General features: G+C 39.7%; 4 protein-coding genes across 4 annotated transcripts; 2 read left to right on the top strand and 2 right to left on the bottom strand.

Moving 5' to 3' along the window:
• Positions 1–4382: 4382 nt before the first annotated feature.
• LOZ57_005354 (uncharacterized protein) lies at positions 4383–6334 on the top strand (the record flags this gene model as incomplete). Its single annotated transcript, XM_049254385.1, has 5 exons — positions 4383–4491; positions 4540–4587; positions 4645–4826; positions 4878–5146; positions 5200–6334. 5 exons carry the CDS (start codon positions 4383–4385, stop codon positions 6332–6334), a joined length of 1743 nt encoding a protein of 580 aa, XP_049106689.1.
• A 310-nt stretch (positions 6335–6644) lies between these two features.
• Positions 6645–7642, bottom strand: LOZ57_005353 (uncharacterized protein; the record flags this gene model as incomplete). The annotated part of the gene is made up of 4 exons (XM_049254384.1): positions 6645–7023; positions 7081–7408; positions 7472–7540; positions 7618–7642. 4 exons carry the CDS (start codon positions 7640–7642, stop codon positions 6645–6647), a joined length of 801 nt encoding a protein of 266 aa, XP_049106688.1.
• Positions 7643–9020: 1378 nt separating this feature from the next.
• EXO1 (Rad2 nuclease) lies at positions 9021–11359 on the bottom strand (the record flags this gene model as incomplete). Its single annotated transcript, XM_049254383.1, has 3 exons — positions 9021–11085; positions 11147–11294; positions 11347–11359. 3 exons carry the CDS (start codon positions 11357–11359, stop codon positions 9021–9023), a joined length of 2226 nt encoding a protein of 741 aa, XP_049106687.1.
• A 2222-nt stretch (positions 11360–13581) lies between these two features.
• LOZ57_005351 (uncharacterized protein) lies at positions 13582–17089 on the top strand (the record flags this gene model as incomplete). Its single annotated transcript, XM_049254382.1, has 20 exons — positions 13582–13985; positions 14034–14072; positions 14124–14247; positions 14298–14308; positions 14370–14425; positions 14474–14579; positions 14645–14739; positions 14963–15047; positions 15099–15221; positions 15268–15653; positions 15706–15749; positions 15805–15847; positions 15899–16001; positions 16057–16081; positions 16127–16257; positions 16313–16377; positions 16438–16588; positions 16657–16686; positions 16747–16969; positions 17021–17089. The coding sequence occupies 20 exons, from the start codon at positions 13582–13584 to the stop codon at positions 17087–17089; spliced, it is 2313 nt and encodes a 770-aa protein (XP_049106686.1).
• Between the last annotated feature and the right edge of the window lie 5461 nt (positions 17090–22550).

Below are 22550 nucleotides of genomic sequence, written 5' to 3'. Positions count from 1 at the left end.
TCACTCAATTTATGAGACATTTTCTGTGAAGCAAGAGTATCAGATACAGAAGATTGTTGACTTTCATAAGAATGATCAAGCAATTGAATATCTTGTGCAGTGGCAGAGATATGAGAAAAGAACTTAAAAGTCTTCAAAGAATGTGAGACATCTAGATAAGAAGCTGTTTGAGTTTCATAGAAAATATTCAGATAAGTTCAGTCTACATCATATTCTGAGAATGTGCACTTAGAGAGATCTTGTTAGATTTGTAAAGTCATTTATGAAGCAGTTTGAAAATGATTCATGAAGCAGAAGAGCAGTGACTCAAGTAGTAAATTAATTTAGAAGAAAACTCAGTCTGTAAAAGCATTTACAACTGTTAAGAAGTGGTTCATGAAGCAGAAGTAGTGAATTTACTCTAAGATAAAAGAAAGAACTAGACTATTAATGACTGAAGCCTACAAAAGAAAGAGAAAACTAGACTATTAGTGACCAAAGTCCACAGTAATAAAAGAAAGAAAACAAGAGAGCAATTCTAAGAATTGAAAGAATAAGTTTTGTGTGTCTGATAGACACAGTTATTACATCTGTCTCTATTAAGAGAACTTGCAACATACTGTCTCAATGAGAAATTTAAGTTACTCTAACATACTGTACATGACTGCTGAGAATAATTATCTGTTATGATGATCAGAACTTCTTCTCAGAGCTGAGCTCTATTTTTCAGTCAAACAGAGTCTGTTGAATCAGTAAGAGTTGTGAACTGAAGAGAAGAGAAAGTAAGAAGTTATCTCTCACAATCAGATGAATTCTGATCTGAAATTAAGAGTGAAAGATGGCTCATAGTAATCAGTGTTCTGATCAGTAAGTTAACAGTCAGAGCAGAGGCTGGGAAAGCAGAAGCAGAAGCAGACACAGCAGATAGAGAAGAAGTTAATGAAACTGACTTCTAGAGAAAGAAAAGCTTTAGCTGAGACTCTCAATATCACTTTGTAAATGAATTTACAAAGCAGAAACTGTCTCATAAGTCATGTTACAAAGCAACTCAACATATCTTGAGTGTATCAGAGACAGAATCAATGCTTAAGAATGGATACAGCATAGAAAAGAGCACAGACTGAAAATGAGAATGTGATAGAAACAGATCAGATTGAGAAAAATAAAGTAATGTATTATCAATAAAAATTTCAGATCTGAGAGATGAATGGCCACTCTCTCTCAAGATCTGATTAACTGAGGCAATGAAACTAGTAGTTGAAAAAGAATTGTTATTAGACACAGTAGACATCATTAAGTGTTTCTGTCAAGCTTGAATATTAGTGCTCTGAATATGCCATCAGTCATGCACACAGAAAAGAGAATTATGAAGTGAGAAATCACTTTGTAAAGAATATTTCAGATTTTGTAAAAGCAATTACAAAGCATTAAAAGAAGAAGAAATGAAAGAATATCACTTACATCATCATAATCAGAATCAGACTGACTGAATTATGACATCTGAAAAGAGATCTTAAAGTCTTCAGAAACATAACTCTCTGTTGTGTAAATAAAGATCAATGACAATGATCTCTCTTCACTTTAATTTTCTTGAGAAATGACAGTGATTGAGAACTCTGCTTCAGATGAAGTAGAAGATTCTGAAGACATCTCTCTTATTGTCTCTGAAGAGAGTCTTAAATGATGACTGATTGAAATTTTATCTTCAAACTTACTGAGTCATTGTTGCTCACATTTTGACATTTTAATTTTGAACAGAAGAAAAGACATGGCAAAATTATCTCTCTACATAATATATTAGCACTGAGAAAAGCTCTTTATGAAGTCTCTCAAGACTTATAATTATCAAGAAGAGAATGCTTGTCTGAAACTCTTATTAAAATAAAGAAAAATGTTGTTGAAAAGAAAAAAGAAAGAGAGAGAGAGAGAAGATCAAAAAAGAGATATTTATATTTAAGAGATTGCTAAGTATCACTAAATAAATTATGAAAAATGACAGTCACTACAGCAACTACATTATGATCACAAAGAAGCTGTCACTCTTGCTGTGATCTTACTGTCACATCTACATCTAGAAATTGAGATTAAATTAAGACTCTGTGTTGTGGTCTTCTTACATTCATCACACCAAAAAGAGATTTTGTACAAAATTGTTACAATTACAGTGAAGCTGTCACTCTCACTGTGATCTTGATCACATCAACATCTTAAAGATCAAAACTTATGAAGAGAAAGAAATCTGTAAGACTTTATGCTGCAGTCTTCTTACATTCATCTCATCATTTAAAAGAGATTCATAAAATCTTCTTGATGTTTAGATGATTATGCTTCATGACATCTGAAGTTTGTAAATCTTATAACTGATCACATGATTTCATTAGCAAAGCTGAACACACAAAATCTGTCACAGACACTTCTTTATAAAGATCAGTGGCAACATATCTAGAGACTCTAGATACTGTTGTAGCAATATAAGTTATCTCTCTCTCTCTCATGCTTAGATCTCTTTGTAACCATCTCTCACCAAATCTAATCTCATTTACAAAGACTGTAAGTCATTGTCACATTATCTGCAATCTTCTGATTCTCACACAATGCTTTGCCACACTGACAGCACTTCTTTTTAACTTTTAGAGCTGCAGCTAGATCATCTCTTTCAGTTTTTATAATCACTTTTTCCAGCACTATTTTCTCTAGAGCACAATAGACTTGTCTATATCTAGAGATGACATTGACTCTCTTCAAATAGTCTAGTAGTCTGTCTATCTCTCAGTATGTAGTAGATGTAGTAGACTCTAGAGCAGCTTCCTGAATGTCTGAAATCTTAGATCATATAGATTTAAGCACTCTATTAGAGTCTAATGATCAGATGTCAGTATCTGCAAATGTAAATAATATATTTTCTGATGTAAAAGCTGCTGCATATGTGGGTTTGAACAAGATGTAGAAATTCAATTTTATCATTTTAATAAAGTTCATGTCTTGCTGAAGAAAGTTGTTTAGTTTCTTTGAATAATAGTGCTGTATTGGTTCAAAAAGTTCAATATCTAGAGACTATAAACAGTGTGTAGAGCTGAATGAAAGAATAAGCAGTAGAATCTTATTCTTATCAGTAAAATTAATGAACTGCATATTAATATGAGAGACATATCTGTTCAGTATAAGCAGACATCTACTTTACTTACTGTCTACAGAATCAGCTTTGGCTCTAGTCTCTTTATTGAATAATTTCAGTCAGCAGATCTCATATTTATCATTGATTCATTTATTTTTTGATACAGTAAAGTAAGTTTGATTCTTTTCACAGTTAAAATCAATAAGTTAAGTATCTTGCATGTCTCTAGAATTTCTCTTGTAAATGAGAGCTGATGTAGCGGAGAATTCATTAGCACAGATGCATGTAAGTAGAAAGATGAACTCTTAGTCATCATTTTGTACAGCACTCAATATTTCATCACACTTATAAGCTTGTAAAGAGATTACTCTTTTAAATGTATTTGCTAGTTCTATAATAAAGTCTTTTTCATTGAAATTGTAAATATTTACAGATTTAAGATTATATTTCTCAATTTTTTCTTGAAGCTATAGAAATTTGTATAGTTAGTCTTAACTCAGTGAAAATCAATATCAAATCAATAAAATCAAGAGATATTACTAGATTAAAAAATGAAGAATAGTACATAGAATTATCAGCAGCTTTTCTCTTTTGATCAATATTCTGTAGAAAAACACTAATAAGTCAATTTTCATGACATTCAATAAAGCAAGAGACTCAGTTGAATTCTACATCACTTTATAGAATCTCATTTACTAAATTTTATAAAAGCTGAGATGTAGCAGAAAATCTGTGATTTATAAAAGTGTTAATATGTTCTAGAAGAGCTTCTTTCTGCACATCTGTAAGATTTCTTGAATATAGAGAGATGGCTTTGCATCTAGAGACTTATATGTCTTTAAAGTGACACATCAATGTAGTTACATTGATTTCATACTTTTTGGCAGTTTTGACATAATTAAAAGTCTTCTGTGAGTGCAGATCTTCAATCACCAATTTAATAGCAGCTTCATTGATCATTTTATTGAATTTTGAAAGTAGAGGTCTATGGTAGAAAAATCAGTCGCTTTGTGGGTTAGGTCGTTCGGTGATGAATTACGTTACGTAACAGCTCGGAAAATCGGTAACCCGATGGTAGTGCAGAGATCCGCGATTCCACTATGGAATAGTCGCCCTCCGCCGGGAAATTCAAACGCTATCTTCAGCATGGAACTCGCTATGAAAACGTACTGCATACGGAGTACATTTGGTGGCTTCTGGCTCGATATCTAGACTATTAATATGAAGTTGTGTGATGCTTAGACCTGGCAAGCCACTCGTATATTCATGCGCCTTTTTATGTTGCAAGATGGTGCCTCTCAGTTCCTCGACTTTTCTGGATGGGAAGCGATCAATCCCCTACACTACCACGGCATTGAAAAGATGGTCATGCCTAAACAACAATACGGATTTACCAGGTGGGCATTGATGGACTGTTGAGAACTCTCATAGTAATCATTTTTTAGGTGCTGCTGATATTAAGGCAATCCACATCTATGATTTTGATAATACTCGTAGGTCCTGATTAGTTTCTCTGAACCAAATACCGAGAAACTTATGCTTCCCTCTAGTCTTTAGTAGTCCTTTACCAAACCCGCAATTATGGAATGGGTATACGATTGGTTTCCTTCAGACTTATGAATCCTTCGCCAATGGAGGTTGGTGGCATGACCCCAATATATTATCTGCCACTGGTGAGGGGTTTGATGTAGAAGAACCCCGAGCTTGGAAAGGGTGGTGGAATGAGCAAGTTGTATGTTGATTTAACACATTCGGGTCTAAGTTGTGTGCTAATAAGCTACAGGTTGAACTTGTGGAGCTCAGCATGAAGCAAAAAGATGTCGTCACAGTTTTACTTACTGGCCGTGCTGAAAGTGCATTTGCTGATGTTATAAAACGCATTGTGAAAAGCAGAGAATTAGAGTTTGACTTGGTCTGTCTTAAGCCTGAGATTGGACCTAGCAACCAGCGGTTCCCCAGTACACTGAATTTCAAACAAACGTTCCTTGAAGACCTGGTATTTACTTACAAGAATGCCGAGGAAATCCGGATCTATGAAGACCGTATCAAACAGTAAGTATAATATCGTTACGCGTCTCATTACTCTTTATATTGACATCTTCTAGTGTTAAAGGATTTCGAGACTTTTTTGAACAATTCAACCTTCAATTTATCCCTCCTAACTCCAATCCTATCCGTAAATCGATTACAACTGAAGTTATCCATGTCACTGAAAGAACTAGATATCTATCACCTTTTGATGAGGCTGCCGAGGTGCAACGCATGATCAACTCTCACAATGCGACCATAGCTGCATCGTCGAGAAATACCACCAAATCTCCGTATGGCCGCCTCAAGATAGACCGCCTCATATTCTATACCGGATATATGCTTACCAACGCCGATTCAGAACGCCTGCTAAAATATCTGACCGTACCCGTACTTCCAGCTGGTCTTCTTGAGTCAGGCGACGTTAGGCTAATGGCCAATACGATATTAATCACCCCACGCACAGCATCGAAAATGATTCTTGACAGAGTAGGAGGACTTGGCAAAAATATACGTTGGCGGGTCACTGACACGGCAATTTACGAAAACAAAATATGGGCTGCTAGAGTAGCGCCTCTATCTGATTCTGATGAGATCTACACCGACAACCATGACCCCGTGATTGTTCTCGCGTTGAGGAAAGGCGCTCGTCCTATCGATGTTGGGCGAATCCGTACTTGGAGTTCGGTTTCAGAAGAGAATGCTCTGGTATTTGATGCCACAGTTGGGGAAAAATTGGTTTTGCGAGTGTGTGAAGAAAACCCAGATGATGCGGATGTGGATGGGTTAAACCCCGGCCGAGCATCTAAACGCCGACATAAGTATGATACACGCGATAACGAAGATGTCCCAGCGTATCTAAGGGATGGTACCCGGGAAACAGGCCGTTCTAGAGGTGGGTATCCGAATGAATATCCTAGACCACGCCAGGAACGAAATCTGGGCGACGAAAGACCACTACGGAGCTTCAATAACGAAGATGACTCCCGTCGGGGGCATCTCTCGAGTTATCGCAGTGGCGGCCGTGGTCGTGCCGGCCGTGGGGGCCGGGGTGGAGGTCGAGGCCGAGGTCGCCCGCCTGCCGGCCGCGATGGGGGTGGCTACGCTGGGTACCGATCTTTAGACGATTACCCACCTGGCAGGACAGGTTACGACGCTTCGGTTGACGATAGAGGGGGACCAGGCAGTGGAAATCCTATCATGAACTACTAAGTAGGTAGAGATATTTGAACTAACTTATTGTCTGTCCTCAATATCGATGTTCATGGGAAGTCTTTTCTTTTTATTGTCAAACGCCGTTGCTGGTATTTTTCTATATATGCATACTACGAATCGCCAAGCAAGCCTACTGATTCCTATTTCCTATCTGTGTCATCAGCTCAGCATTAAAACATGACTCATGAGAATTCTGTAAAAAGACCCAAAAGGATTAACTTAGCCTATCCCTCCCCACCCAACCGGATAAAATGCATATATAGACAAAAAAACTCGCCTGTCCGCTGTCCGCCCAAATATCCCAAAATCATACATCATCTGCCAGTTTTGCTAGTAAGCTAATGCTCAGAATCATGGCCAATAACCCAACCGTAACAACGACCAGTAAGACGAATCCAAACCAGCCTAAGACCATTGCTGAAGTTCCTACCCCACTCTTTACGCTGCCATTTCCCATATCTTGTGCAACCGTGCTTGCTGCCACGGACGCTGTGTGTTGCCAAAGTACGGACACTAAAACGAATACGGAAGCAATGAATACGAGCGCGAGGGCGACCTGAGAGACAGCACGGGATGGAAATGGTCTGACCTGCCGATCCGAGCCGTCCTCTGAAGTTTCTTCATGCCAGCCAGGAAAAGTAGCGAGAAGAAGGAAGCAAAGGAACGCAAGGACCACGGCAACAATTCTAGTGGGAGTAGCTAACGTTAACGACGCTCGTATCGTTGATAGAAGGCGAACTTACATGAGGTAGGGAAATACAACAGCATCTTTAAACGTAGATGCAACCCAGACCAAATTCAAAGGGTCATCCTCGCTGCGCAGAATACCGGCAAGTGCAGTAGCATTGGCATTGCAAATGAATGACCCCCCGCCTCTTTGAATGCAGATCCCAAAATACCCAACCCTAACTTCAAGTTGTGCTCCCCCAACAATGTTTGCTATTGCGGTCGCCATTTGAGGTGATGCTTGGGCTGTCGACTCTATAGGGGGGTATCTTTCGTAGAATAGGGATATTAGGAAGATGGTTGGTATCTGGGGTGATGAGGACGAGCATCCTGCTAATAGAAGAGCTGAAAATGACACATGTAAGCCAAAAACCTCTAAAAAGGGCAGGCATCAGTGGTATGACTTACAGAGTAATATTATGGCGAGGGCAATAAATATCATAAGGACATGGTGATAGCCAATTAAAGGCAATACCCCTAATATGAGAGTTAGAGTTGGCAGCTTATCTTACGCGATGGCCTTTCGCTCCGCGGTATCAGTTGAGAGAACGTACGGCTAATTCCATTTAGGAATCGCATTATGAGTGTAGACAATTCTTTTGCCCTTTACTACCGTCCCTCGCTCGCTTCTCGGAACCCCGAGAAGGAGCACCAACTTGGTACACAGCTAAAGGCAAATATGTCGCCGAGTGACCTAACGAATAACCTGCAATTAGAGAAGATAACGGGATCCTAATTCGGTAGTTTATCGCGTTTATGAAAAAGCGTTTATTGGCGGAAATATCGAGTAGCGATTTTTGTGTATATCAAGAAAGAAATAGAGCCACCCTGCAGTAAGATTCAATGCGTCAGAGAATGCCCAATCCGGCGATGACGGCGAGTGGGATAATGGGCAGGTTGGGAATAGTTGAAAAACGAATGATAGATATCAAATATTAGTAAGACGTATAGCAGATAGCAGAGATTCCACTTCCGGAGGAGTCTTATTAGACAGCAAAATATCAACTAAGAATTCTTATATGAAACGAGTTGCCTCAATGTTGAAGGGTGCACGTCGAGAGTGGCATTTCGCCGAACAGAAGAAAAGTCTGAAGGTTTCACAAAGTCTAGTAAAAAGGAGACAAATATGATCGTCTAGAGTGTCCTGCGAAAAACGGTGGCTGGACTATGAACGGCCGCATGTTTGATCAAGCAACGACTCGACAGGTGGCTGGGCCAACGAGGAATCTCTGTTTACCGACAGTGTTGCCGGGGCAACACTACACCTTGGCTTGGCGAGGGTTCAAAGGCGTGGTGAGTCGAACCAAAGTTATGGCAAGGTCAAGCCCTGGTGCCGATGACACGTGCTCTAAGCTTGAGGCCGGGGCCCGAAGCGGGTGGGGCACTTGAACTTCTTGGTCCAAATGACGGGCGAAATAATATGCAAGCAGAGGTCGCTCACTTCGTTCGCTACTCAACCCCTGCTGCTACTAATTGCACCTGCCAAAACTCTCTAAGCAAAAGGTAAACAATAGGGCACAGAGCTGCGCCCTCAGTTTGAGAATTGCATCCAGCATGAATTGCTAGCTGATTAAGCGGAATCTGTATTATGTCATCCAGGACTACAGTTGGATGTGGCTTTGGGCCAATCATAGTGATGGGATTTTGATGGGTAACACATTGGAAAATTAGGGCTTAGGGTTTTATGTACGGAGTACCTTTTTGAAAATCCTATTATCATTGTCAAGTACGGAGTACATAGGATGTATCATGTTTATCGAACGAATATGACGGGGTACTCCATACTTGCGCAGCCTTGGCATGCTCTAACGCCGGTGCTCAGGAATTCGCCCCAACACAATGAGCTCCTTGTAGATGCCAAAATTTCATTCTCCAAAACACCAAAACATCCGACATCAATCAATTTTCTATCCTAAGAAGTGGCCGCCATGCATTGCCTAATCGTAACTCCAATCGATCATTTCGGTTTGAATTCAAAACGCCTCAAATCCGAAGAGCCAAATCTGTGGCACTCACCTTCGTCCGAGAGAGAATCGTTCTCGTTGTCTGTGCTTGGGATGATCGAATCCTCACTGCCCCTTGTAGCAACAGGGTGATAGGGAATGTCAATGGCTGCTGTTGGCTTGGCAACTGAACACTCTGAAGTATAGCCTGGCTCATCTTTCCCTAGGTTGAGTGCCTCTCTTTTCGTGAAATTCATAGATTTGGATCTGCTCAATGCGGTACGTTGCAGTCGTTGAAGAGGAGTCAAGTTGAGGCTGCGGACTTGTTTATCCCTCCTCGGAACCTGCCAGGTCGTTCCGTGATGCAAGGGCAATTTTTCGGTTTGGGATCTCGCTTCGTCATTTGTGATAATTTGGTTCGTTGGAATATTATATGCTTTGATCGGTGATGTTGCGGAAGACTGCGTCGCATCTCTGTGGCTTGCTCGGGGAATATGAGTGGCCGATGCCGGATTGAACTTCTTAGGTGAAGGGCTTTTCTCCATGGATGGTAGTGTCCTCAATGTTTGCGTTTGACTGATCGACATCGCATGGCATGGACTTGAAGCTGTACATTTACCTGGGACGATTGGTGTCCGTGATTCGCCTGTGGCGTTTGAAGACTCAACTCTCCGCAAGTTCACACGATGTAACGTTGATATATATGTGGCGTTTTTCGTTATGTTGTCCAATTGGAGCATGGCTCTATCTATGCTATCATCTGAAAAGATTTCGACTTCTGTTCTTCTTCGCCTCTTGGAGGATATTGCGCCGCGACCAGCATTCTGAAAAGGAGCAGAATCAGTGAAAAAGTGACTGTGTTCCTCTACAGACGCTCTCTGGTCCGCGTCAGAACACAGGCGCTGTCTTTTAACTGGGGGAGATCTGGTCGAATTTCCGGCCTGGGACGAAAAGGGCACGATCTGTATGGCACGAGCTGGAAGCTGGAACCCTGGAGCCGCCGGAGAACTCTGGGAGATCGATATTGGCGTTGCGGTCCAGGAAATGCCACGGCTTTGGTCCAAAAGCGCTTGCTGGCTGGGGGAGGGTGTGAGGATATTGGGGTCCAATTCACCTAATGGAACTCGCTTGGGAGTAAAAAATGAATCGATAGGTTTGTTTGGTCGTTTTTGAACACTAAATACCTGTCTTCCTGTAGAGGCCATCCTTGCTCTCTCTGAATGTAATGATTGAATACAAATCGGCTCCTTAGTGATCGGGTCCAAATCACCATACGCTATTCGTATTGCAATATCGGCTTCAATATCATCGCCAATAAAGGCAATGTTTCCTTCAAGATTATCCGGCAAAGGATTGAGTGGCACCAGCTTCCTTTCCGTAGGGCAAAAGACACGTTGGTGAAGAAAAGTGAGTTCAGCACGGTCAAAATGATCCATGTAGTTGGGAGGTACGAGGGACCGCCCTTCAAACTGTAAAATTTTCACAACTCTCTCGATAGTATTATACTTTTTAAGATTTCGATATGCTGTTTTCAAACCTATTCTGGGAATGTTAGGGAGATAGTCACACCCGCTGAGAATACACATTTGACGGAATTTCTGGTCGGTCCACCCGACAAGATTGATATCTCGGCAAGCTGGAAAATCTTTTCGATTAATCTCAACACAATTGCCGTGCTTATCAAGTTTTGATAGGAGCAGCTTTGCGCCGAAAACAAGCATATCAGAATCTTCCGACAGTATTCCATGGATAATCCCTTCCTTCTCCAGATACACCAGCTCCGCATCGGCTTCATATGGTGCAACAAGATATTGAATATTGAACCTCTTTAACTCTTCTATGAGCAATCGTGCCATTTGCGGTGTGACATCGATTGCTTTCTGCAGTTGTTGTTGAGCTTGGGAAATATGGCCGGTTCGGTAAAGTTCGACGCCTAGTATCTTACTCTCTTCTCGACGCTCTGCTCTTGCAATTTCAGTGGAATATTTACTCGGCAGCCTGCCACCGTCGAATACGAGATAAGGAACCACACCATAGTATAAAAGCATACGAACTCTTTGCATGGCGAACTCGACATATCTACATATACTTAGTAAGGAAAGCCTCGAGACTGATTACAAGTTCATGAAAGAAAGCATACTTGGTAGTATTATAGCCGAGAGCTAAGTCAATAGCACAGGCAATGGTTCCTCGGTGAAGCCAACCGTAAGCATCGATCCCTAGGGGTTTCCCTTTGAATTTCTTGATATGGGATGGTTTCTGAATAGATTTCAAAAGGCCATGGAGGCCTGTATTATGTGTTAAACAAGGCTGAAGAATTTCCAGTGGCAGTTTACTCACCTGCAATACCCATATTGACAAGACAAGCGTCAGCCGCATCAGTGTTTACCTTGGAAATCGGTCGGCAGATCAACAAAAAGGAATCAAGTTAGCTTTAGATGCAGCCACAACTATGCCTCAGAAACAAATAGCTTGTAAAAACGAGTAAACTAAGAGAGCAGTGCAATGCAGAAAGCAAGAACGCGTAAAAAGGTCAACAACGCGTCGACCAATGGCCATTTAAGGTAATCCCAGATTCGGATTATCATTTTTCCTATAGTTATATTACGTAACTTCAAAGATATTTATCAATGTTTGTAGTCCGTAGGCACGTCTAGTTATTCTGTCATCATCCGAAGCTTATCTTGCCAATGTCTTCAGATTTTCGCTTATGACAGAAATTGTCTGCAAATATCACCCAATACAGAACATGACTAAAAACCTACAGAAGGTCCAAAAACAAATATCCAAGAAGCGAGGTGCACTTGATGCGCTCCATGCCAATAGCAGAGACTCGAGGCGCCTTCGCCGAGCAAGTGCACGGGAGATTAAACTCGCCCGAGTCGCTGCAGAACATGTCACGGGACGGCAAATATATTGTAGGAATGGCCTAATACTATTTTATTCTCTGAAATTATTTCACAAGCTAATAATATTTGAACTATTCCATACACGACAGTGGATAGAGTGAGCTTTTTCAAGAGTTATATTACAGAAATTACAATACCTCTTTCCGATAATGATATGTCACAGCTCATTGACAAGTTAGCACTTCTTCCTACTTTGCTTCTCGTAATAGCTTACTTATTTCAACTACACAGGTACTTAGCACGCTATACATCTGAGCTAACACAACTCCGGCAGGAACGAAGAAGAGGTCGACCCCCAAGTAGACGAGAAGGCATTCTGAGCCAACAAGAAGTAGTTGAAGCAAGGGAATTCTCTACCGGGTTTTGGCTACCAGATCTTGGCTCGGTGGACAATTTAAGGAAGCTAAAAGCATGGAACGGCGATTGGTCGGCGATGAGCAACTTGGATTTTTTGCGGTTACGTACAGATGGAAGCAAGCAGAGGTCGATGTTTCCACCAAATTAATTCTCACGAGTTTTTGATCGGCTACGGAGTAGACGATGTTGATATGCGATACCATTTGAATTGTTAACTTGAGACTTGCGCATTTCGTTAATTTGGCGGGTGAAATCCCCTTTGTTTTGCTTTTGAGTTGAATCAGAATTGTACGCTGTTTCAGAATCATAAACACGGCTTCCCATTGCGTCTCCTTGTGTGGGTTTGTACGGAGTACGAGCCCGATTAAATGCTTACCTCATCCCTTTGCCTCAGTTGCTCAGATCTTCCATCGGATTTGGAAGACTCATCGCCTGATGGGCTCTCATAATGTTATGCTTTCCTGAGTGTCATTCACTATAAAACCTTCTGCCCTGCGTTTGACATGATGAGGTAAGCTATGTAGAGTATGTAATCCCAGACGCGGGCCCGCGGCTGGGATTCGGAATGACGAGGAAAGCAGCGGCTGCTAGTCCGGTTTTGTGTATTATTGTTACATCCCAATATTTCGAGCAACAGGGATTAACTATGGGATAGAGGCTATATGTTGGCCTCATAACCTTAGACCTTCACCGTATGTTGAAGAGTCCTCTGCTACTAGTCTAGGAACCAACTCACAAATAACTACAAAACACATTTTTACTTCAACACAACCCAGCAATTTATCTAGCTACACATACAGAGTACAAGAAATATGCACTTCAACAAGGAGTATTTAGTGGGCATGGTGGCACGCATGATTTTATACCTTCCAATGATAACCATTGTTTTTTTTTAGGTGTTAACCAGGTAAAGGATCCATTTGTGTCCGGCTGTCATGTCCACAGCTACATATGAACTATGGTGCATGTGCGCGCATTATGGGCTAGTTGATTATCTAACTACGGAGGACGTAACTAGTTACCCTGGACCTTGCTCACGGCTGAACCCCGGACTGCTCCACCAGTCTTTGGAGGAGGCTGATTGTCGAAGCTTCGTGACCACAGATTTCATCCAGGGATGGCCGACACACGGCTCCCGATGTAACATTCTTAGCGTACGGGCTCAAATATTTTAAAGGACTGGGCTTGGAAAGAATCATGAGGGGTTCGATAGTATAACACCTCACAACTGCCTTCTCTTTGTGGCCCTCCTTGAATTCTCTTTCGGCGAGAACGTCTTCCTAGATATCATCCCGTCAGCTTGGTTTCTATGGCGTTGAAACCCAAGAGATTATTTTCCTCCACTACGGACTCTAGTGGCAATGGCGAAGTAGAGTTCGTGACGGATCATAGCGGTAATGCTAATCCAAACGATGACTCGCAGAATCCTGCCGACATCAAAGAGGAATTTGAAAAAGTGGAAAAGTCTCACCAGTGGGATCCAAACCTGCCCCGTGAAAAGATCGATGCTATTCATGAAGCGAAAAGAACGGATGATGTCGAGACAATTACTCGTGTTGATAAGGACTTCCTTGAGGACTCGCCATATCCAGAAGTTCGCGCCGCCGTTCGAAATACGGATGGCGGAGAAGTGGCAAATACCGTTCGCGCATGGATATTAGGAATTTTCTTTGTAACAGTGGGAAGTGGGCTGAACATGTTTCTCAGCATGAGGTAGACTTCACTTACCCATAATGCTGCCAACTCTAACGACTTTGTCAGGAGCCCAGCAATTACCTTTCCTTCAATAGTTGTTCAACTGTAAATATACTTTCTTTCTGGGTCAGACTGGCAGTACTAAATAGCAGTTAGGCTGGTATATCCCATTGGATGCTTTTGGGCAAAGGTTGCTCCGCGAACAGTATTTCATACATTTGGTCGTAACTGGACATTAAACCCTGGTCCATTCTCGATTAAGGAGCATGCAGTGATAACAGTAAGTTGCATTTCCCACCTTGGAAAGCTTTTAGTACTTACTGTCTATAGATCATGGCAAAGTAAGTCACTCTTTGACTGTGGGATTATAAGTGTGTGAACTGTATGCTCATGCATGAGTAGCATATCCCTCGACTATGCGTATAGCACGGATGCTCTCCTCGCCCTCCAAGGAAAGCGTATGTTATTCTATAGACTTTCACGTAATACCGCTAACCCGGCATTAGCATTTTTCGATGTAAATCTTGGATGGGGATTTTCACTGCTTTTTACTCTGAGTAGCCAGATGATAGGAATGTCTCTTTCTGGTATCTTTCGGAGATTTCTCATTTGGTGCGTGCTGTATAGGCGAATTATTACGGAGTTTCTCTCCCATGCTAACTATGTGGGTTTCGTAGGCCTTCGGCTATGATTTGGCCCGTTGGGTTTTCAAACACATCCCTATTCTATGCTTTACATGACAAACGGCCGTCTAATCCAGAAGAGACCAATGGTTGGCGGATTTCTCGCTACCGCTGGTTCTTATACCTCACAGCTGCCTCCTTTATATATTACTGGTTAGTAGCTCTGCTCTAGACGTGTGAATTAGAGTTCAGACTGATCCATCATAGGTTTCCTGGTGTTTTGTGGCAAGGACTTTCAGTCTTCTGCTTTATGACTTGTTTGTCTTTGCCCTTATTTACAACGTAAAAATTGCTTACTGTATGCCATGCTAGGGATTCGACCAAAGAGCCCAGTGATCAACCAGCTGTTCGGCGGCTTTACTGGGCTATCGTTAATACCCCTCACATTTGATTGGACGTACGTGCTCTATATGCCCCTAGTACTATTTAACAGCCTAAATGAGAATAGATATATCTCGAGCTACCTACTGAATCCTTTACTCTCCCCGACACATTCACACCTCAACACCCTGATTGGCCTAGGTATTTTCGTTATCATCACCTCTATCGGTATTTCGTACTCAGGCGCATTGTAAGCTCCTTTGCCCGAAATTGCCCGACCGACGCTGAGTCTATAGATACGCGGATTACCTCCCAATTAATACATCCTCGATATTTGACAACACTCAAAATTTTTACAATGTGTCACGTATCTTGGGCCAAAGCTTCTCCTTTGACCTTGAAAAATATAAAACGTACTCTCCCCTGTTTCTCCCGCCAACGTTTGCCTTGAACTATGGCCTATCATTTGCTGCTCTCACCGCTATTCTAGTCCATATTGTACTATTTCACGGCAAGGAGATTGTCTATCGGGCCAAGGCAGCGAGGAACCAGGAGCCTGATATCCACATGAAACTAATGTCAAAATATGTGGAGTGTCCTGAATGGTGGTATGCGATATTACTGGCAGTCTCGCTTGCCCTGGGCCTAGCGACATGCGAAGCCTATCCATCTCAACTGCCATGTAAGTGAGGCCTCGGAGACCACTCTTACTTCTTCAATTAATCTCCAACTAGGGTGGGCTTTCTTTGTTGCCACTATTCTAGGCCTTGTATTTGTTGTACGCTTCATAATGTGCGCTTATTACTGATTATAGCCTGGCTTACTTGGTTTAGGTCCCAACGTGCATGCTGATAGCCATTGCAAACATATCACTTGGTATTGGTCTTTATCGCCATAGTTAGAATGGGGGTTAATTGCTATCTGTAGCTCTTAATGTCCTTTCTCCTTTTATTGGGGGGTTCATGCTACCAGGAAAAGCCATTGGTGTCATGGTGTTCAAGGTTTACGCGACGAACACCCTTGGGCGAGCGTAAGTTCAAAAGCGGCCCAAAATACCCTCTGATAGGACTAACAATGGTTCATAGACAAACATATAGTCGAGATCTGAAGGTTAGTTAAGATATCTGTTGTTTGCATTATATCTGATAACAGTAGCTGGCACACTATATGAAAGTCCCACCAAGAACAACTTTTGCATGTCAGGTGGGTGCAACTATTTGGGCTGTCTTTGTCCAAATCGCTGTTATGAACTGGACACTTGGAAATATTGAAAATGTTTGCACGCCGTAAGTATTATGGCAAACCTCGTTGCGAAAGAAAGACAAAGTTGACTGTTCGAAGTGCTCAGAAAGCCCACTTTACTTGCCCCAATGGCAAAACGTTTTTCTCATCGAGTATTGTTTGGGGTAGGTTATGAGTTCCTACTCTCTTTCCTATAGAGCCGATTTTTATATCTGTACTTTTAGGCGTCATCGGGCCAAAACGTATGTTCGGACCTGGGTCAATATACTCGTCGATACAGTGGTACTGGTTACTTGGGGCTGCCTTGCCACTTATCTTTTATACACTTATTCGGCTATTTCCTCGGTCACCAGCCAGGCTTCTGAATGCTCCAGTGTACGTCCTGTGATGCATACATAGGCACCGCTTCTTTATTGATACTAGCCTGGCTAACTTAAAGTTAGAATGCTGGGGGCAATGAATTGGATACCACCGTGAGTTCCAAATCTTTGATTGTTTTTCGATACCCCAGTAGCGCTGACCCTCTTGAGAAGTGCCACACCGCTCAGCTTTTCCTCTTGGGCGATTGTTGGCTTGATTTTCAATCACTGGATTCGTCGCAGGTGGTCAGGTTGGTGGCATCAATACAACTACGTGACGGCTGCAGCGCTGGATTCTGGCCTTGTTATTGCAACAATCATTATATTCTTTTCGATCACATTTCCCAATGTTAGCACCCCGGATTGGTGGGGAAATACTGTCCCATATGAGACGGTGGTAAGAATAAGAACCCAGCCTGTTTACTTTGGGTGGTGCTGATCTTGAAAGGATTATACCTACAAAGCCATACGAAAGGTAGTGGCAAAGGGCGAAACATTTGGCCCTCCGAAATGGTAGGATGTGTACTCCATAAATGTGTCTCTTAACTTATTAAAGGCGGGTTACCCTAAGTAGTATGTTCAAAGGGCATTATTTCTCTGTTATCATTCTCATGATAAAGTTTAGGCTGGATAACACAGGGAATCAGCCGATTTTGCGGGGTTGCTGTGGTTTTGACAGGGTACTTACTTATCCGCTAGCTCTTTTCTTGTCTTTTCACGAGATAATACGAATCATGGGAAATAATTTCCCCTTTGAAAATAAATATCTCAGTACTACTCCGTACAGGGTGCTGACATGGTACAAATAGAGCAGGCTGGCGGGCTTGGCAAGGTTGGGCACTAGTTAGAATTCTAGGGTCCCCAGGTGCCCAGGCGTGTGGTCAACAGGCGTCTTAACTGGTAATTACTGGTTCCAGACATGGATGTTACCAGTGCACAATTGATATGATGTGGATTGAACTGTCCTCAGACATTGTGAAGTGACTTAACAGATCTTGATCTTGTATAATCAGATTAAGTTACTGAATATTACTAGAAGTATCAGAAGATCTTGAAAGAACTCAGAATGTAGTAACTGTAACAAAACAGTTATTTATAAAAATGCTCAGTATGATGTTGTAAGATGATAGATGATCATACTTTTCTACTATCTAATTACTATTGATAAGAGAGAACTTAGTGAAAGATTTCATTAAGTCTGTATGATTCAGTTTATGTAAAGAACACAATATATGAAGTTCATCTCACTTTACTTATGTAAAAGAACACATTGTGTACACTATTTCTAATATAGTCTAGTTTAATTTTGTGCATGAACTTTTTCTTTCTCTCACACTAATAATATTTTTCACTTTGCTCACTCTCACTCTCTTCTTCTTCTTTACAACTGCAACATCACAAAGATAAGCAGATTCTTCCATATTAAACTGCATGCTTTTTCAAACTTTTAAATGTGCTCAATTTAAGCTTGAAAGTGATTTTATTACAGTCTCTCACTATGTGCATAAAATTGAGTTCTTTATGCAGGGGCAAACAGAGATCTCAGCTTTAGTTCAAGATTAAGTCTTATTTGACTCTTTATCTAGAAACTAGTAATTAATCAGTTGTTTTTGATAATAGATCAGCATTTATTCTTTCTATTCTTCTGCTGATTCACTACCAACATTCTGATCAATACAATTATTCACTACTAGTTATTACTGAATAGCTAATTATAACAGCATCAGCAGAACAAGATTCTGCTTCTAATCAGTTACAATCAGAAGAAACTGAAAATGTTCTCACAATTCTCACTTCTACTTCTACTGTTGTCTCTGAACATGCAGCTGCTCTTGCAGCATTAACTGATCTGAGTGATCTGACAGCTCTAGCAGCAATTGCTGCACTTACAAAAGAATTCAAAAAAGCTGACTGCACAGTGCCATCTCAGTCAGAGAAGAGAAAGAAGCTTGCTGACTTGTAGACAATAGTTTCTTTGAGTTGCTACTGATACTTACTGATAGATCAGTACTAATTAGTAATATATGATAGAATCAAAAAGCTCTGCAACTGTGAAGTGCACAAAGTTCAATGTTTTTGAGTTAAGAATACTATTGTAAGTAGAGAGACTCCCACTTTATACTGATCACTAACAGTTTTATTAGAAGATTATGACATGTGCTTATTGATGTCTCTTTTGCACATATGAAATGTTTGTGACCACAACAATAATAGTGAGTTACTATCAGTACTTATCAGTTACAATAGATCATTCAAAATAAGTCAGAGCACAATAATTTGGAAGCATATTCAAAAGTCACATATTGTAAGTCAAAGAATGTTAAATAACCACAACTGATTCTAACTGATAATATGTAGAACCATAAGAAGAATACTCATTTCTGTGATCTTTATGTTATGTCAGATATCTCTGAATGTTATTAGCAGTAAGTGATCACAATCAGTAATAACTCTAATGTTCTGACTTATCAATCAACTCAATATAGTGAGAATGAAGATCTGTAAGTGATGGCCATAGAATCTATTGATTCTATCTGATACTTACTAGTAATAGTGAGAATATCTATTCTCATTCAGAAGAATCTGAAGATAAAGAGGAGAAGAAGAAGAATGAAGAAGAGAAGAAGAAGAATGAACTTTCTGCTGCTTCAACTTCAGAATCTGTGTGTGGGTGTGAGCATGAACATAAAGATCATGCTCATGACAGTCATGATGATGACAGCTGTGGTGACAGTTAAGACACTGTGTGAGTCCAACTGTGTGTTACTGAATGTTACTGAAGTTACTAATTACAACTGATAGACATCATTCAGTCAGTTCAGCTGATGAGACTGATAGTGTTCAACAGCAAATCTCAATTTCTTCTTCCACAACTTCAAAAAGTTGTAAACAGTAAGTGACATCTTGTTACTGATGATACTGCTTCTTACTGATAATAGTGAAGCAACAGATCACTGTCAGAGCTGTGTGAAAAGATCTCTTTCAACTTGCTCATCTACAAATGAAAATTGCTGATAGATCTTTGTCTATTCTATTCTACTGATCTTATCAGTTACTGACTAGCAATATAGAAAATTTCACCTCTGCACTTCAGCTATCTCTTGCACTCAACACTAACTTCTTTTCTTATTGAAGATTACTGAATAATGTGTCTTGAACAATTTAACATGGAGAATTGATTCTACTTGGTTTTTACTGATAATTATTAAGTTGGAGACTTTGTTTTTATGAGAAGAAATGGAGACTTTTGTTTTTTACTGATAGTTACTGATTTTTATGTTAATGAGATTCAAATTGATAATATTATTTCTTATTATTCAATATCTCTTGAGCAAATAATATATCTTCACTACACTCTCTTCTATGAAATATTATCTTCTACTGAGCATTATTAGTATTATTCAGTAAAGATTTCTTTACTGTCAGTTCTCTCTCTCTCAATGATAATTTCTTCTGCTCTAGAGCCAAAGCTCTTTTTCTCCATTCTAAATTTCTATAAGCAATTTGAAACTCATTAAAATTTTCAATATCTCTTGAGAAGCTATCACTAGTAGTATTTAATTCATTCTGACTTGTATCATCATCTTTCTGAGTCAAGTCAACTGAACTGAACATGGATGCACTCAGGACTTCTTGATAATGTCAGCAGATTGTCAGTAACTATTAGTAGAAATTGAATAAAGAGAGTTATTACTTAAACAGTCAGATGATGAGAATTGATCAAATTTCAGTCTTTCATTTGTTCTTTGAACTGATGAATCAGTAGTCATAGTATCTGCTCATTGCTTTTGATCTCTTCTAGAGCTAGATCTACTAGTAATTATCAATGAGTTCATGTTGCTCCATGTTGATGTTGTAGAATTGGTTTATTGATGGACTGCATGTCTTTAATTGACTATTGACAGTTAATATCCATATGATTTATAGTGATTTATATCAATAGTTACTAGTTTCTATCATTGACATTGCTTCTATGAACTCATTGCTCAGCACTCTGATCTTCATATTCAGATCAAACATCAGTCTCTTTAAATGTTTTTAACTGTTGAATGTCATCAACATTCAATCAGTAGCATCTGGATGATATCAGTAGTGTGTCTGATAGAATATGTCTTGAAATACAAACATACTCTTCAACAGCAGAGATGATTGAAATGTTGATATCAGTAAGATTCAGTTGATGATGATTACTATTAATAGCATTGATATTTCTCTGAAGATTTTTGAATGTGAGATAATTCATTTTGGTAAATTCATCATTAAGTTCAGCTAGAATTCATGATGATTTTTCATGGACTGCCCACTCAGATATCTTACTGTTTGAATCTCAAATCAACTCATCAAGAGACCATTATACAACATTTTTACTAGAACAATGTGGTATTGATTCCATTAGACATTGCTGGAATATACCAGATTGTGTCTGGTTAACACCATAAGCATAATGTACAAGGCAGAAAGTCAGCACATGTTGAACATGATCTTGTCATGTTCAGAATGAATCAAGATTCTCAAGATAATCATCTAGTTCTATCAGATATAATCAGTACCTGTGAGGACTTTATGAAAGTAAATGATTGTTATTAGAAGTTTGTTTGAGACACATATCTACTATAATAGCTTCAATGCCTCAATCATAAATGTGTTTTCATTCAATCTCTCTACCATGCAGTACCTCCACTTCATAGAAAAACAGTTTAAATGCTTTGTAGTACATGGCACTTGTATTCTGATTAATCAGTAGTCAGCCAAGAGTTATTACTGATTGCATGTGATTCAGATTAGTATTTACCAGCAGTGATCAGATGATATCAGAAATATTCAGTTAACATACTTCAATTCAAATAAGAATGCATTGTCATAAAGTCAATAATCTTAATGTCATCTGTAATCTTTGAGAATGTCATATTCATCTGAAAGAATTTGAATTCAACTAGAAGTTCAGCTTGTTCTTTTAGTAGTAATACAGCAATAAACAGATTGTCATTATTGTAGATCTTGTGGATATATTTCTTGTTATTTTTCTTGTCAAGTTCCATTTTGAGTTGGAGTGCTACTGTGTATTTAGCATACATAATTAGTAGTCATCAGTAAAAGAGAATACCATTTGAATTTTGATCAGCAGAATGTAGTAATAACTGCTTCTTCTGAAGAATCTCTTGCAGAACATTTTGATTGTTGAGTTCAGAATGAAGATCACTTGAAGTATCTGCTTCTTCTAAATTCAAGTACTCAATGAACAAAGAATGATTCAAAAATCACTCTATATTGTCAGCATGTTCTAATCACTGATCATTACTAATATCTACTAGTTGTTAATGATGAATCATGAATTCATTGAATAACATGTTGAATATCATCAATTAGATGTTTTGGAACTTTGATTGGTGGTGATACTGGATGAGTATGAACATCATAGCTGGTGAAAAGCAGATGGGATGGAGTGTTGTGATCTGAAATCACAACAACAAATTCAACTTCACATGGCTGAGTAGTAATAGTTTGCTTCTCAAGATGACCATGACATTCTGATGGTAACTGATAAGAATCAAACACAGTAATAGATGAAAGAGTGTCATACAACAATGTTTTATTCATAATGCAACTGATAGAATCTGAGAGTAACATTGTTGTATAACTAAAGTTGAATCATTGACAAGACATTTTAGAAGATCTCAATTTAAGTCTGCAGATATATTTCAAAAAAAATGAATTTTTCCATCCTCTCTCTGCCAGATCTTGCAATCAATATAGTAAGTACTGATAGCATCCAGTTGTGTCTGCCTCTGTTGATTAATGCACAATTGATCACTGTAACATTCCAACTCACTGCATGTCTCTTGATGTGACTGACATCAGAACTTAAATTGATTTTAGATGATATGTTCATCAGAAATATTGTTTAGTTCTAATTAAGTCTCATCAGTAAGCTCTGATAGATGCTCTGTTATTTCTATATCAAGCTGTGCATAATTAAT

The sequence above is a fragment of the Ophidiomyces ophidiicola genome (genome assembly GCF_022830035.1).
Source record: "Ophidiomyces ophidiicola strain CBS 122913 chromosome Unknown scaffold_26, whole genome shotgun sequence".
Classification (NCBI taxonomy): domain Eukaryota; kingdom Fungi; phylum Ascomycota; class Eurotiomycetes; order Onygenales; family Onygenaceae; genus Ophidiomyces; species Ophidiomyces ophidiicola.
The sequence above is the reverse complement of the archived record's forward strand: the minus strand, read 5'-3'. Positions and strand labels throughout refer to the sequence as shown.